Raw genomic sequence first — 17,783 nt, 5'->3', positions numbered from 1 at the left:
ATCAGATAGTAGCAATAAGGCATAAATCAGAAACATAACATCCACACATAACACATAATTTACATGGAGAAGCCCTTGCAGGAAAAAACTCCACCAAGAAGAGAGGACAAGCTTGCATTATAAATAGTGAAAATGCTTACAATACAATCACTTCCATTATCATTTTTATCTCCACCATAGAATCACCTATGTACATGTGAACAACCCCCTCATTCCTCTCATTCATCCTTTTTTCCTGTAGAGAAATTTACATTCAATTATTACATCTCAAATCTACACCCAAAGGCTGAATTTATAGAATGGCAAGAGCTCCAAAACCACCAATAAAGGGTCCCAAAGGAGGCTCTTCATTTTTCATCACCATAACCCTTGGAATGACTCCATGAAACTTGAAAAGACATCAATTTATCTTCCAATACTTTCCCTCCAACTTAGGCACCCATATTTGCAAGATAAACATTACATTAAATGTAATAAATGACCAAACACCAAGAGACATATGTTTCCTCTTTCATGCTCCATTAAATATATTATTCTAGATGTCCATAACTTTGAAAAATAATATTAAATAATTGTGTTCACAACCCACTTTTATTGTTGCTAGTGGAACTTTATGAATGTTTTATACATAATTGTGAGAATTAAATATTACAAATTATTTTTCCAATACATCCTAAGTGCCTTGGAACAATTTTCAAGGATAAAGGAACCATGTCATAGGCTTTACAAGGTAGATGGAACCTTAATCCTAACACTTTATTCATATTTGAAGGATAAAAATGACTTTACATATTGACAGATTTATGAATTGATTAAAATTTGATTGATTTACATTGGATGAGATTGTTGATTTTGAGAGATAAGCTATGAAGAATGTGGCTATAGCAAAAGCACAAGATTCTCATTGAATTATATTGATAAGGTAGAGGAGTCGTCATTGCCATGTAACAATAGGGTGGAGCCACATGCATAGTCTTTTAGGCCAAGTTGAGAACCACAATCGAGTGAGGACCATACCTTCTACCACCTCCAAAATTTTCACTATAATAGGGAAAATGAAGTTTTAAAGAGTTGTAAATTGTTACTTGCCTAAATATACACTTTATGATTATTTTCAAGGACAATCATCATAAATTCATAAAATTATTAGTTGGTAGCTAGCTATTGTATCTAGCCTTGCATGACGATGTAATCTTATAATCTATTTGTATTTAAGAATCAAATCTAATAGAAAATATTTCTTAATGGGTTTTTAGACTCATTTGATATTTTATAATTGAAATTTGCCAAAAAAAAAAAAAAAAATTCGAGTTTTGTCAAGTCAAGAATTTTGGGCTTGTTGAGTTTGAGTGTGCAAACTATAGTCTAAAGTGTTAATGCAATGTTAATGTCATACATTTAATAATTTAACGTGTTATAGAATTTTGTAATGATTTTTGGATGTGTGTATAATGAATTAAAGTTTGTTCTTTTATATAATCATAATGAATAATTCGTAATATTTCACTTTTTAGTTGACTTATGATAGCGAGTTTGAAAAGAGGGAAAAATGCCTAATTTTAGAATTTGAATTAAAAAATTCAAGGGTCACTTCATTTTGTAAATATAACTTTAGGTTAGTTTCATGAGTGCAAAAATGACACGAAATAAAGAATTGATGGAATGAGTATCATTATCAATTTTTTGAGATGTGTACTAATATAATTAGATTAGATCAAGTTATTTGCCCACTTTCATGTAAAAATACATCATTTTATACACTAATTATTAATCAAAATAAATAAGATAAAATAAAAACAAAACAAGGAGAAAGAAATAATAGAATAATTAAATAATAATAAAATTTAATTTGATGGGAATTGGAGGGAAATTTAAATTTGAATTATGAAGGAAGAAATAATAGTAGCTTAATTAATTAATTAAATTATTCAATTAATATTGGAAGAATAGATGTTGAGAAATGACAATGAAATGAGTTAGTCATTTTTCAATGTCTACAATATGTGTGTGTGTGTGTGTGGGCACGAGTGTGTGTGTGTATACATGCATATATACACACATACATGCACATATACATACACATACATACATACATACATACATACATACATACATACATACATACAGACATATACACACACAACATATATGTGTATGTATATGTATATGTATATGTATATGTATATGTATATGTATATGTATATGTATATGTATATGTACACACACATATACATATATGAAGAGGAAATTCACATGTCATTCCTTTCTCTTCCTCCCAAACTTCCGAGTAAAAAAAATGTATGCTCAAGGTTAGAGAGTTAGACTCCATTAAATAAGATGTTCTTAGGGTTTGAGGGATGTCTTAATTTATGTTGTAGTTTTTAATTATTATTTAGACCTTAACTAAGTTTAATTGAGTAATTTCATGTATTTTATTTGTTCTAGAATTTAGTTGCGAGGTATATATTAAAATTTAATTCAATTTAAAGTAAAATTCTTAGGTTATAGCATGTAGGTTTGGTGAAATTTAGTAAATATTTTTAAAAATCAAATCAATAAAAATATAAATTTTATTCTTGTAATAATTTTGTAGGAAAAATAAATAAGAGTATAGTGGTAGTAAAACTATAAGTATTTAAATAGAATTCTAAATATTAAAAATTATATACTTGTAATTTATTTCTAGTTGAAAATTTTAATACCATGTCTTTTAAATCATTTCAAGCTTTTAAATAACAATTCAAAACACATGTTTATTTTGTAATTAAAATTATTTGATAATTAGGTAGATCAATTTTTCATTTTGTTGATAATTTAAAATTTGTAATTGAATATGTGTTATAATTTTCTTTCAATTGGACCTTGTGAGAGATCTTAACGATTGATGGGTAGCGGGCGGATGGCGTTCCTGTGCGCAGGTAAGGCCATGCGCAGCCTCTAAGGCTGCGTGGTGGCTCCTGCGTGTGCCTTTCCCTGCTCCCTTTGGCGGCGTTTGGGCTTTCTGTTCTTTCCTTTTCTTTTTTCCTGTTCGCCTTTGTGTTCACTGTTGGGTGTGGAGTGGTGCGGGGGTTTGGGTGGGTGACGGACTGGTGGGAGGTTGTTCGGTGGGGGGGAAGTGGCTGGTGGAAGCGGTGGAGTAAGGGTTGGCTGGAGCCCGAGTGAGTTGGGTGGGACCATGGCTGTGGTTTCCAATAGTCTGGTTTTTACAGGCTCGAAGCCATCTCAAAAATTTTCAGAGGCTATGCATGCACAAAAATTGGAGTCATCTTTTGTGGGTGAGAGCTCTAAGCTCAAGAAAGTGAACGGATGTCTGCCGCGGAGTCAAGATCGGCCTGTTTTGGTTATCTCTCCGGAATCTGTCCAGGAAGATATCGCTTATTGGAGCCAACATGTTTTGATCTGCAAGTTCTTGGGTATTCAGATTCCTCTCTCGGCATTAGAATCTTGGATCCGTCGAACCTGGCATGTTGAGGGGGATTTTGATTTATTGGTAGCTGCAAATGGCTATTTCATGGTCGATTTTTCTAGTATCTCGGACCGTAATCGTGTTTTTGAAGGAGGGCCATATTTTTACAATCATGTTGGCTTGTTCATTAAGCCCTGGCATAGTGGTTTTAATGCGACAGAAGATCTTCCTACTCGGGTTCCTGTTTGGGTGCGTCTTCCATGGCTGCCGTTGGAGTTTTGGAGAGAGGATATTCTGCTTCGGATTGCTGCTCTATTGGGGAAACCGGCTGCCATTGCTCAAAATAATTTGGAGAAAAAGGTATTTTCTTATGCTCGCATCTGCGTTGAAATTGACTTAAATAATCCTTTGCCAGACTCTTTGGAAATTTTTATTGGCTCGGCTTCGTGGATTCAACCGCTTGATTATGAGTCCCTCCCTTTTCGTTGCCGCTTCTGTCACGAGTATGGACACCTTCAGTGCCAGTGTCCTCGGGCACCCAAAGCTGCTGGGGTGTCTTCTTCTCCTTCTTCTGGGCCCTCGGTGGAGAAAGGGGATAAAGGGAAGGAATCTGGGGTTGAGGGTGGGCCTGATAAGGATGGCTTTATCCCTGTTAAGCAGAGAAATAAAGGGAGGGGGCACAAGCGGGCCTTTAAGGATAGTCAGAATGATCAGGGTTTCAATCGGTTTGAGGTCCTGGATAATCAGGCTGTGGAGGAAGGGATTCCTGTTGAGCTTTCTGCTGGGGCCTCTGGTATGGATGTTGGGATGGATACAGGGCTGGAGAAAGTGATTGTTGTGCAGAATTCATCTTCGGCATTGGTGCAGGGGAGTTCGGAGCCTCCTGGGGCCTCTGTAGATGTGAAGGATGATATTGTTTTAGCAGATTTGGCTAAGGCAGTGTTTTCTTCAGGCAAAGGGCGAGGATCGTCTCCTTCCTTGGGGGTGTTGCAACGCCCTCTCAAGAAGGGACATTTTGAATTTTCTTCGAAAGTTGGTCGTAAGAAGGATGCAGACAAGCTTAAATCTACTGGGGATCTTTTGGTGGAATCTGGGGCTATTAAGACCCTTGAGGCCCACTTCTCTCAACCTTCCTCATGATTATTCTCTCATGGAATGCAAGGGGGTTGAATAGCACCCCCCGTCAAAAGGCTATTCAAGATTTGATTGTTGCTCATTCTCCTGATATCTTTTGTATCTAGGAAACTAAGCTTATGGTGGATCTCATGTTTCAACATGCTCCTCGTATTTGGTTTTCTGGCCAGTGTCAGTGTATTGGATCTAGGGGAACCTCTGGGGGTCTGGCTCTTTTCTAGGATCCTCGTAAGGTTGTCCCTCATTGGTGGATTTCCAGCCAGTCTGCTATTTCTATGGTGGCCTCGATTTTGGAATCTGGTGAGACTATTTTGGTTAGTAATGTTTATGCTCCAATTGATATTCGTGGTAAATCCCAGCTTTGGGCTCATATCAGGTATGTTAGGTCCTGTGCTCCCTTTCTACCTTGGATTTTAGCTGGTGACTTCAATGCTGTGTTGAGCTTGGAGGAGAAAAGGGGAGGGCTGCCTAGGCTTGGCCCTGCTTCAGATATGTTTCGGACTAATGTGGACTCTCTAGCATTGATGGATGTAAAACCCTCTAATGGAATTTTCACTTGGAATAATAGACGGAGTGGGCCTGAAGCGATTGCCCAGCGGCTTGATCGTTTCCTTGTCTCTTGCTCTTGGGTTAGAGGTAGCTTGGTCATTTGCTCTGAGATTCTTGACTGGCGTGGCTCTGATCATTGGCCAATTAAGTTTTCGACTTCAGCTTTTCCAAATCCTAAGAACCCCCCTTTCAAATTTTAGCTCATGTGGTTGCGTGATCCGTCTTTAGGTGATCTTGTGGCTCAATGGTGGCGGGATGGCGCCCCTGCCTATGGTACAGCTATGTATTCTCTGGTTAAGAAGTTGCAATATGTTAAGTTTCATCTTAAGCGATGGAATAGGTTGAGTTTTGGTAATTTTCGAGCTAGGAAAAGAGAAGCGTTGGACCGCCTTGCTGTGATTACCCGTCAGATTCGGGATTTGGGCTTCTCGGAGGCTCTTGGGCATGCTGAATCCCAGGCTCTGAAATTGGTGGAAGAGTGGGAGCTCCGTGAAGAGATTTTCTGGAAACAAAAGGCTAGGATTGATTGGCTTCAAGAGGGTGATCGGAATACGGCCTTTTTCCATTATTCTGTGCAAGCTCGTCGAAATAAGTGCTTTATCTCTTCTCTTGTTAACTCTGAGGGTATTTCAATCTCTGCTCAACATGCTCTATCTAGAGAGGCTCGTCAGTACTACTCTAATCTTTTCACTGAGGATTCTGTACCTGCTGAGGCTGATGAAAATAGAGTCCTGGCTTGTATTCCTTCTTTAATTTCTAATGAGGTGAATGCTTCTCTTATTCGCCCGGTGACTCTGTCTGAAGTGGAGGAGGTGGTGTTTGGGATGAACAAAGGGAAAGCCCCTGGCCCTGATGGGTTCCCAGTTGAGTTTTTCCAGGAGTTTTGGGATATTGTGAAGCAGGATTTGTTAGAGGTGGTTTGTGAGTCTCTTCATAGTAAGCAGATGCTTCGCGCCTTGAATGCTACTTTTCTGGTTCTCATTCCTAAGAAGGAAGGTGCTGACAAACTTGATCTCTTTAGACCTATTGCACTCTGTAATGTGGCGCATAAGATTATTACGAAGTTGATGGCTGAGAGACTCAAATCTTGTTTGGCAATGATTATTTCTGAGGAGCAAGGCGGCTTTGTGGCTGGGCGGCAAATTCTGGATGGGGTGGTGGTTGCGTCTGAAGCCATTCATTCCATGGCTACTTCTCAGGAGAGGTCTATGTTTATCAAGTTGGATATGGCCAAAGCCTATGACAGAGTTAAATGGAGTTTTCTTCAGAAGATTCTGTTGGCCTTTGGTTTTTCCTCTGATTGGGTGAGTTGGGTGTTGAGTTGTGTGACTTCTTCCTCCTTTTCGGTTATTATGAATGGGGAGCCTTATGAGCTTTTTGGGGCTACTAGGGGTCTTCGTCAGGGGGATCCGCTCTCTCCTTATTTGTTTATTATTCTGGCTGAGGGGCTTGGCCGTCTTCTTAAATCTCAGGTTTCTCATGGCTTGATTCATGGTTGGCAGTGGGGGATGGGCTTGCCTACACTTTCTCATCTCCAATTCATGGATGATACCTCTCTTATGGGTCTGGCTCGTATTAGGGAGGCTGATTCCTTCAGGAAAACTTTGGACATCTACCTTGCGGCTTCGGGCCAGAGAGTCAATGAGCAAAAGTCTTCTATTTTCTTCTTTAATACTCCTCAAGCTATCCAGCATAGGATTGCTGCCATTCTGCGGTTTCAAATTGGAACTCTTCCCTTTGTTTATTTGGGTATTCCTCTTACTGTTGGCCGTCTACCCAGATCTTCTTGGCAGCAGTTGCTTGATAAGCTTAGGAGAAAGGTTTCTCATTGGACCCATCGTTGGTTGTCTTCTGCAGCTAGATTGACTCTTCTTAAGTCTGTCATCCAGGCCCTTCCCATCTACAGGTGCTTTGTTCAAGCGGCTCCTATGTATTTCCTTAAGGAATTTGATGCTCTTTCTCATCAATTTCTTTGGAGCGGTAATTTATTGTCTTCAAAATGGAGCCTTGTTAAGTGGGAATCAGTGTGTAGACCTAAGCAGGAAGGGGGTCTTGGTTTACGCTCTGCTATTTTGAATGGAAAAGCTCTTGCTGCTAAGCTTTACTGGCGCTGGTGCACCCATCAGCACCAGTTATGGGCTCGTATTCTCAACCTTAAATATCTTCGGGGTGTTGCTTCTTTTGAGGTCCCTCGCTATCCTCTGGAGGGGGGTGGTTCTATGATCTGGCATACTTTGAAAGTGGGGGCGCAATTGATTAAGGATGCTCTTTTTTGGATCTGTCATTCGGGTTCACAGGCTCTTTTTTGGTTAGATTCCTGGGATGGTCACCCTCCTATTCTTTCTTCTTTTCCTCATCTCCAGCCTCTGTCTGAGGTTTTTAGCGCAGCTGGCTGGGATACTGTGGAGCATTATAAGGTGGCACAACATGATGGTTTGGTTCTTCGGTTTCGTTGGAAGCACCCTTCTGAGTGGCCTCCAGGAGGGTCTGAGGGGGATAGGCGTGAGCTTTCCCAACTTTTGGCTTCCCGTGCTTGTAATTCTTTGAGAGGAACTGATGTTTTGGCTTGGGATGGTTCAGACTTGTCTGGAAAGTACTCTGTGGTTGCTGGTTATAAACAGATTGGTAGGCAGTTGTTTGGGGACATTGAGGTCCCTTGGTGGAAGCATGTTTGGCACAAGTTGTCATGGCCCAAGTGCAACTTCTTTATGTGGTTAGTGGCCCAAAATCGGTGTCTCACTTGGGATAATTTATGTAAGCGTGGTTTTCAAGGCCCTTCTATGTGTGTTTTGTGTCAAGGTTGTGAAGAGAGTGTATCCCATATCTTCTTCCAATGCTCCTATGCTAGGGAGATTTGGCACTTCTGGTGGGGAGTGTGGAATACGACCTGCTGGCATGTTTCCTCTTTGGTGGAATTTTGGGAACGATGGGGAAGGGCCCCTGTTTCTACTTCCTTTCTCCAGGCTGCTTGGGCCATTGGGCCTTCCTTTATTATCTGGAATCTTTGGTTGGAGAGGAATAGGCGGATCTTTCAAGAATTGCAGTTGATGGCTCCTCACCTTTGGAGGAAAATTTTACACTCCTTAGGGGAAACTATTGTGGCTAAGTGTGATATGACTATGCGGGTGGACCCTCGGGATGTTGATTGTTGTAATCGCCTTCATCTTCCTCCTTCGCAACGACAACTCATGCGTAACAGGTGTAGGCATCCTACCCCAAAGGTGAATAGGGAGGGAAAATGGTGCCCTCCTCCCTTGGGAGTCCTAAAAATCAACTCGGATGGCTCTTCTCGTGGTAATCCTGGTCATGCTGGCATTGGAGGTGTGGGCCGTGATAGCTCAGGGGATGTTCAGTTTATTTTCTCTGAGTATAAGGGTCTTCATACGAATAATCTTATGGAGGCTCAGGCTATTTTAGTGGCTATGGAGCGGGCCAATCAGTTGGGTTGGCGAAGGATCATATGTGAGTCTGACTCCCAGGTTGTGGTGAACTTACTGAAAAGGCAGTATATGGATAATGTGAGCTGGCAGCTGGCCGTGATTGTTGAACAAATTCTCACTCTCTGTGCATCTCTGGAGAATGTTACTTTCAACCATATTCCCCATGAATGGAATGGTGTGGCTGATTGCTTGGCTAAATGGGCTTCCGATCATATGCATGATTGGAATTTGGTGGATCGGGGCCATCTGCCCCCGGATTTGTCTCATCAATTGGATCACTTGGTTGATCTTGATAGGGCCATTTAATGGCCTTGCTTTGTAATGTCTCCTTGGTTTATTAATATTTTTACCCCTTTATGTTAAAATTTTCTTTCAATTTAACTTGGTAATATTGAGACAAGTGTGTTTTACTTAATCAAAATTTACATGTATTTATAGACTGATTATAGTATGATAAGGCACTTAATTTAATAGTTTAACTTCATTCATAAAGGGACAAACAAACCACATTTACATGAGAAACAAAAGGGGTGCATACCCATGAGGATTTTCCCTTGAGGCATCATGAGAAGTGACATTAATTCCTAAATAGGATGCCAAATTTAATAGTTTAACTTAGCTCATAAAGGAACAAATTGTTGGTAGTTGTTGCAGCATGTTGTTGTCATTGATGTCAACCTGCAGCTAGTGTGTTGTCAATGATGATATGTCTAGAATAATAGTTTTTTAAGTGTTGAGTATATATGGATGTTGGTTGCATGTTGTGGATGTTCACCTTCTTGGTGTCTTATGTCTACACTTGGTATGATGTATTAAAGCATGATGATGATATCATATTAAGATAAGGATTAGATGCATTGAAATAAGGATTAGATGCATGAGAAAAAAAAGTAGATATGGTTGTGATTATCTTGTGTATGCTACAAGATGTTGGTTTATTTCTCCAAAGTTTGAAAATGATGTTTTTGGGGACATTTTGGTCTTCAAAATATTAATGGTCTAAGTAGTTGTAGGAATATATGTTGAAGATACTTTGGAAGAATGCTTCGCATTCCTACACATTTGATAATATGGTCTTTCATATTTGAACATAATGTGTATGCTTTGTGGACATTGCACTCCTATCTTTTCAGGTCTTTGGTGTTGCATCTGATGTGGTTAGTAATTGTAGTTTGTTGGTTGTTTGGTTGTATGTCGGAATTGGTCCAAAAAATGCTATGCATTTATCTCTATGGTACTATGACTTGGAGTAAATGTTTGTAATGCCTGTGTTGTGTCTCAGTTCAAGTTTTAGGTGTTGATGTCATCTGCAGAAGTTGATAATGATGTATAGTTCATGATTGGGTTTTTTGGCCTTCTTGAATGAAGTGTTCAATAACTATTTGTGTTGCACCAGTATGTTTTTGATGTGATAATGAGAAATAAGTATTTGGGAATGTTGTTGGATGTTCAAGGAACATCCTTATGTGCTTTGCATGATGCTAGATTATCTGATTGATGTTACATTATGTTTGGTGTTAGTGTTTTAAGGTAATTGTTGTGGTTTGGTTGAAAAAGTTTGTTCTCTTGATTGTAGCGTATCCTTGGGTTTCTTCGCTTACATTAGAGATTGTGTTATGTTGTATTTGGGCCCTACCTTGGTATTTGGCAATTTGCATTAGATTTATTCATTTGGAAGATATGTTTGGGTCGAATAGTGATGTGCTACATGGTTTATCTACATGTTACCTTGTTTTTGACTTTGGAGGATGTATTCTAGTGTGTGTGATATTTGGGGCCACTTACAAAGATGTGATTTGATTCTTTATGTCCTCTCTATCTCCTAGACTGGACCACTTTCACCATAATTGTGTTTGTTGGTCGACTTGATAGGACTTATGCTTGTCCCCTATTCTGGCTAACCTAACTGATGTTTTATGATGAAGAGGATGGTATATATAGAAGATAAAATTAGTGTGAATGTGTGGATTAGATTACATGTATGAATTTGCATGATCATATCATATTAAAAGCATGTGATGCAAAGTTGAGGTATAGAAAGTATGTGGTGAATGTTTGGAAGTTGGTCACTTGAGACAGAGGTTCAAGGGCAACTTCATGCTTGGAGATTGTTGGAGGCTCATTTTTATTGATTCATGAAGACGAAGGAAATATGCTATCAGAATATTAGATTCTAAAGCACTCCAATGTCCCATAATGAAGTACTTGTAAATCACACACACATGCAAGATGAAAAATGAAAAAACACAATTATCTACCCTTACAACATATGCATGCAACTACAAATTTAACTCCACTGTCCTCCTACTTATCAAGATCTTGTGTTAAAATAATAAGTTATCTCAAAAATAAAATGCACAAGAAGCTATGAAAGATGGAGATTGAGGAAAAATTATGAAAATACAAGAAATGGATGCAAGCAACAAATTTTGAATGCAAAAGTCATGGATCCCAAAATGGGAGAGGGACTTTGATTTTATAAGCATTCTCCGGGTGAATCCACATTGTGGGATGAATATGGGATAAACTATAGTTCTTGAAAGTTTTAATCCCACATGTGTGAGGTGAATGAAAATAGATAGAGAAGAAAGCATAAATGAGCGATGTAATGCTTATGCATATGTTTATGAAAATGGATGAATAATTTATTATTATTATTAAATATATAGATGATAGATGATAAGTATGATAAATGCAATAATAATACTAATAATGGATAATTGAGTGATTTATAATAATGTTTTTGATTAAGGGAAAAACGGTTTTTGAGGGGGACTTGAAACCCCATACAACAGGTTTTGAAGGGACCCGCAACCCTCAGATTTTACCATGATATAGAACCTACAATGAAACTTCTGCCAAAAAATATGGGCAAATAAAATTAGCAGACCACATCAACAAATTTGGCTATTGCTAGCCAAAAGCCAGCACAACCACAAACATAAATAAGCCAACCAAACTAAGAGAAAATCAATACAAAACCTACTGGCAACACAGCCTAAGACTTCAACTGAAGTCGATAGACTCCCTCATCCAAACATTAGAGGTTTTTCAAGTTCCCCAACCCATATACAGAAAATTCAGGCAACAAAAGGCTAGCCGGGCCCTTAACCAAAAACTAACACGATCTAAGGCTAGTCGAGCCCTTAACCAAAAACTAACATGATCAATAGTGTCAGCATCTAGCCAGACATAAGCAAGGGGGTTTTGAAAGGCTCCCCTAACCTTCGATTTGGGTTTTAAAATGGCTCCCAAAACCACCAAAAAATAGCCAACAATCCCAAAGTATCTTATTGCACCTTTAACAGCAAAACACCCATCCACCTCTATAAGATAGTGACCCACCTTCATAGGGGCTGAAAAGAGGGAAATCATCTGTGGAGAGACCCAATCTGCTGGCCACAAACCAAAATCCAGTGACCAAGAGAAGGCATAGTGAAGCTTTGTTGGACAACTGGGTTTTGAAAAGTTACCCACAACCTTACAAAAAAGAAGAGGTCTAATCCAATCAGAATCCCTACAGACTAGCTCCACCAAACTCTCCACCTTTATAGGAGAAATAGGAGAGAGACCCAACAACAAGGAAAGATAAAAAAAGCACACCAACCTCATGAAAAAGGGCTATCAAAACCTCAATAGGAACCATCCCAACAAGCTCAGCCAACACTTCCCCGTAACAGAGGAATGGTCCCCCTCAATAGGACAGACTGAGGACAGTTGAAAAAAGCCATCATGTGAAACACCTAGGAACCTCTTGCAAAGGATAGAAAGAGAGGCGTATTCAAACACAACAAGAAGGAACCCACAGATAAAACAAAACAAGGACAAGAAGACCTCCAAAATAGAGGTCCCCTACAGCTTCAGAATCCAACCAACGGCCATATAGTCAATAAATCTGCAGCCACCTGGGTCCCAAATAGCCCATCCAATCCAAGGCGAGACCAAGGCCACACACCCAGAAGAGCATGAGGTAATAACAACCCCAATAGAACCTTCAACAGAAGTCACACTTGAAACACCCTCCCATAACTGAGCAATTTGAAAGATCAAGTCATCCTCTGATTCAGCTTCACACCCATAGACACGGGGCAGAGCAAGGTCAAACATAGCCACCATAAGGGCCACAAGCTCAGATCCAAAGGGCATCACACAAGAAAACCCGACAAACCCAAACAAATCTCCACCACACACATCAGAGACCCTTGGAGTCAAACTATGAAACCATAAAGCCCTACAGATAGTTGAGGAAATGATGGGAAAGGGGGACCACACACGACATGGAAAATCCACCAATCGCCACACACAAAAACCAACCTACCGCATCTAGACGCCATCAATAACAACTTCACCTTCGCCTGCACTAGTAGAAGGGGAGAAAGGAAACTATGCCATGGGGACACCATCCCAACATGCTACCACTACAGCTGCAAAATCCACATCTTCCGCAGCACTGGACACCTCCACCCTCAACTCCTGCATGAAAGCCACAGGGGTCAGACCATGAAGAACATCAGACAGAGCCCAAGACCCAGAAGGAGAAAGTGAGAGGTAGGGGATCTCTCCATCATCCACAGCATCATCATCATCTCCAGCCTCTGCATATCCTTCGTTAGAAACCCCAGTCATTCCTGCTCTCCTGCTCTCCATCCGCACTATCCGACTTGCACAATAATGTCGAGAGATGGCAGTTGTTATTTTCAAGGAGAGTCTAAGATTTGATGGAACTAATAATAGATAATATTAATGTATAAATAATGATATTTCATATTATTAATGAATAATATTAATGGATAAATGGTAAATGATGATATTAATGATAATATTGATGATGGATAACTGATAATATTTAATGGATAATATTTGATGAAGAATAATAGATGGAATAATGCATGAAAATGAAGTGGATCCACCGAGGATTAAGATGACAAATTTTATGTGTCTACAATTCATATATTCATGTTCATTGCTCGAAGATAGTGAGTCTCCCCATAAATTTCTTTGTATCTTTCCCTCAGACACTGAGTCTCAGCCTGAAAGTCCCTTGTATCTTATCCTGGGGTAGTGCACCTCAACTTGAAAGTTCTTATAGGAACAGTGAGCTTCCTTAACAATGAGCCTAAAACAATTATTGTAACATTGTTCATATATTGTGAGCTAAATCTCAGCGTGGTTTTTCCCTCTTTAGGTTTTCCACATAAATTTGGTGTTCTATTGTGCATGGCATTCACTATTTTTATCTTTCATTGTTACTGATGGAATTAAGAATAGGTTCATGTTGATTTGAGGTATAAAATTTAAGTAATTGACCAAGACTAATTCCCCACCCCCGCACTCTCAGTCTTGGGGTGTGTTTAACACAAACAAACCACCTTCACATGAGAAACTAAATTGGTGCATACCCATGAGGATACTCTCTCAAGACATCATGAGAATTGAAATTACCCCCCTGATTAGGCTGGCATCATCTTTGCAAGGTGAATGAAAATGGGTTTCATCTCACCCATTAACTTCAAATTCCCTTTCCTTGTGCAATATAGCATGCTCTTCATTGTGTTACATATGAAAATATGTCAAGTTCTCATGATGCACTGGCATATGAAGTGTGACAAAGAGATATTATAGTCATTTATTCTAAGAAGATTGTGTTGGTGTTTATGTGAATGTGTAGGTATAGGCATGAATAGATAAACCTCCAAGATCATAGAGTTGAATTTAAACTTAACCTATATATACAAACTTTACTAATTTGAATGCTTAAAATTTGTTTAACTTGATGTCAACAATTTATATGTAAAGACAGATGGTGTTAATAAGTACAATTTCACAGTTTTCTATTTATTGTTCTCTTTTGGTGAAACCTTTGTTTTTGAGTTAATAATATGGAAAATTGATCGAAGGCAATAGGTAATCATGCAATATGTCCAAAGTTTAGTTCATAGGCTCAATGAGTTGTTGAGTATTCTTGAGTTTTTCCTTGTCCAGAGTTATCTTAGAGTAAAAGTTTGCTAAAAAAAATTCTCAATTTTTTACAAACAATCAACATTATTTTTGTGAGAACTCATCAAAATTTAATTATTCTGTGTGAAAAAGTTGACCTAGGTAAGGTCATGGTTTAGACATGGGTTAGATACAATTTTGACACAAAAATGTGGTTTCTGATTTATAAATCCTCCATCTACCCTCCTACACCACATATAACAAAAATCATGCATGTTGTACTGTGTGGATGCACCATAACACAAGTTGCATGTGGAATAGGTTGTCAACTACTCTATTCATATTGGAAGAATAGACATGACTTTTCATATTGACAAATTTATGAATTTATTATAATTTAATTGATTTGCATAGGACGATATTGTTGATTTTGAGAGACAAGTTATGAAGGATGTGGTTGTAGTAGAAGCATGGGAGATTGGATTGTCATTGGGTGACAAAGATATGATAGAATAGGAGTCATTTCCATCTAGTAGTAGGGAATGTAGAGGTTGATGATTTAACCTCACAAGCCAAGAATCATCTGCAATTACACCACCTATTACAATATGGAGATTAAGCAAGAACAATTTGCTCAACACAACCTAAGAATTTTGTATCGATTTCATAAAATATTATTGCAATGAATGAATGAAACCTTATTAAAGGAGGAATGAAACCCTAGATGTAAACCCTAATGTAGGAATAAATTAGATAGTGGAAAGTGTTACAATCATAATGAATGAGACAACTTAAACTATTACTAACCTAATTTAATAAAAGGAAAAACCACCTAAGTTTAGCTTAATCGAATAAAGTAATTAAAAGACCTAATTAAATAAATAATTAGATAATTTCCTAATTACTCCAACACCCCCCTTAAGATTAACTTAGGGAGTAGCTAAAAATCTAAGATGCATGCATACATGAATGAATGGGTCTCGACAACAAAGGCTTGATTAGGTAGTCGTGTACAAGCTATTGCAAATCTCTCACAAATGGAGAAAAGGAGAAAAACCAAGTTGGAGAAAACCCCTCTCCAAAAGAGAGAAAAAGAAATGAAAAATAGTACACGTGAATAAGCATGAAGGACTCCAAATATCACCTCAAGTATTGAATCATTCACATTAACACAATCAATATCTCACCCCATGGGAGAGAAGAGGCGATGTATCCCCCCCAAAAGATAAAAGCTCCAATGTCGAATATGAAGGTTCAAGGATGAATGTTGATGAAGATCCAAGAGTGGCAAACCATGTTACTTCCATTAGGAAGAAACAAATCCAATGTCTAAGGAAGAAAAATTCCATGAAAGGAGATGAAAGGAATAGTCTCATGATGTGTGCCATAGAAGATTCCTCAATTATCCACATGTTTGAATCATGATGTGCTAGATCAACTAAAGAAAATCTAGACAAATATGAAGATACCTATTGAACATCCTCTAAAGACACTAAATATGGGATGATAGGAGCTCAAGCCACCATCTAAGAGGAATGGAATATCCTCATTTGTGTGCCCATTGTTTGGAGAGTGTGAAGTATCAAACAACCCTGCAACATCTGGAAAGTACTTGTTCCACAAAGCTGAAATTGGAAGGGAATGATCAACCCACTAAATTGAATTGTTCTTTGAAGAAGAAAGAGGTGGAGGAGGAGGTTCAACACAGTTCTTAGGAACCACAATGGATGACTGAAGCACACATAAGTTAAAGTGACCAAACCTTTCCTCATATTTTTAATCTACTCTAGATGCATGAGAGACGGTAGGACCAATCAAAAGAATTGCATTCTTGATGGGAGAAAAATGAGATAACTCATATAATCAAGATGCATGATCAACGTTGTTGACTGCAATAAGCTCTCTACTATGCAAGTCTTTTATAAGTCTGAAAGATGAATTTCCATTGCCAAATATAGACATGATAGTGGATCAGACAGCAAGGCATGAAATGTTCTCCCTAATGGACGGATTCTCAGGATACAATCAAATAAAAATAGCTCCTGAAGATAAAGATAAGACAACTTTCACATGCCCCTAGGGTAGTTTCTACTAGAATGTCATGCCATTTGGACTCAAGAATGCAGGGGCTACTTATCAAAGAGCGATGACAACCATCTTTCATGATATGATGCATATTACAATGGAAGATTATGTAGATGATATCCTAGGAAAAGCCCTAAAAAGGAAAGATCACTTGCACATACTTGACCAAATTTTCACAAGCTTGGAGAAGTTTATCCTTTGGCTCAACCCTAAGAAATGTGTGTTCAATGTAACATCTGGAAAACTGCTAGGCTATATAGTTTCAGCAAAGGGAATTGAAGTGGATCTAGAAAAGGTTCAAGCTATCATGGAGATGCCACCACAAAAGAACCTCAGTTAGTTAAGGTCATTGCAAGGAAGGTTTTAATCTATAAGGATATTTGTCTCACAACTCGCCAATAGGAGTCAACCATTCACCAATTTATTAACAAGAATGTACAATATTAGTGGGATGATGCATGTACAAGATCTTTTGATTAGATCAAGTAGTACCTAGCGAATCCACCAATCTTGACGTCACCCATCAAAGGAAATTCATTGTTACTCTATATCTCGGCAACCGATGTACCTTTAGGAGCTCTATTAGCACAACAGGACCAGCAAGGAAAGGAACGGGCAATATATTACATCAATGGGACATTGGTTAGCTATGAGCTGAACTATACAACAATAGAAAAAGCATACGTAGCAGTTGTCTTTGCATCACAAAAACTAAGGAACTACATGCTGAGTCATTCAACCAAGTTCATAGCAAAAATTGATCCAATTAAATATCTCCTCAGCAAAGTAGCATTGACAAGAAGGCTCGCCAAATGGGTAATGATCTTAAGCGAGTTTGACATGGAATATGTGGACAGGAAAGCCATAAAAGGACAACTTATATCTAATCAACTCACATAAGCGCTTTTGCAAGATGAAAAACCAATGCACATCAAGTTTACAGATGCAGTCGTCCTACACACTGAGGAGTCAACATGGAAGCTCTATTTTTATGGCCCATATACTCAACATGGATCTGACATTGGGATCTTATTTGTCATGCCCAATGGCTATACTATTCCAATGGCCTATAGACTCATGTTCCCATGTACAAACAATATTGCGGGATATGAAACATTGATAAATGGTTTGAAGATGACACTAGAATGGAAGATCGAGGATCTTTATGTCTATGGAGATTCACAACTTGTAATTTTCCAGACAAACAATGATTATCAAAAAAAGGACAAAAA

The 17,783-nt window shown here is 38.6% G+C and overlaps 2 protein-coding genes across 2 annotated transcripts; both read left to right on the top strand.

Moving 5' to 3' along the window:
* The first annotated feature begins 3,175 nt into the window (after positions 1 to 3,175).
* On the top strand, positions 3,176 to 4,546 carry LOC131860310 (uncharacterized). The gene has a single exon (XM_059214708.1). The coding sequence runs from the start codon at positions 3,176 to 3,178 to the stop codon at positions 4,544 to 4,546; it is 1,371 nt and encodes a 456-aa protein (XP_059070691.1).
* A 746-nt stretch (positions 4,547 to 5,292) lies between these two features.
* Positions 5,293 to 8,835, top strand: LOC131065197 (uncharacterized). Its single transcript, XM_057999652.2, has one exon. It carries the CDS (start codon positions 5,293 to 5,295, stop codon positions 8,833 to 8,835), a length of 3,543 nt encoding a protein of 1,180 aa, XP_057855635.2.
* Positions 8,836 to 17,783: the final 8,948 nt, after the last annotated feature.

The sequence above is a fragment of the Cryptomeria japonica genome, chromosome 2 (genome assembly GCF_030272615.1).
Source record: "Cryptomeria japonica chromosome 2, Sugi_1.0, whole genome shotgun sequence".
NCBI classification, from domain to species: domain Eukaryota; kingdom Viridiplantae; phylum Streptophyta; class Pinopsida; order Cupressales; family Cupressaceae; genus Cryptomeria; species Cryptomeria japonica.
Note: the sequence above shows the minus strand (reverse complement) of the source record. Positions and strands in the feature narration are given on the sequence as shown.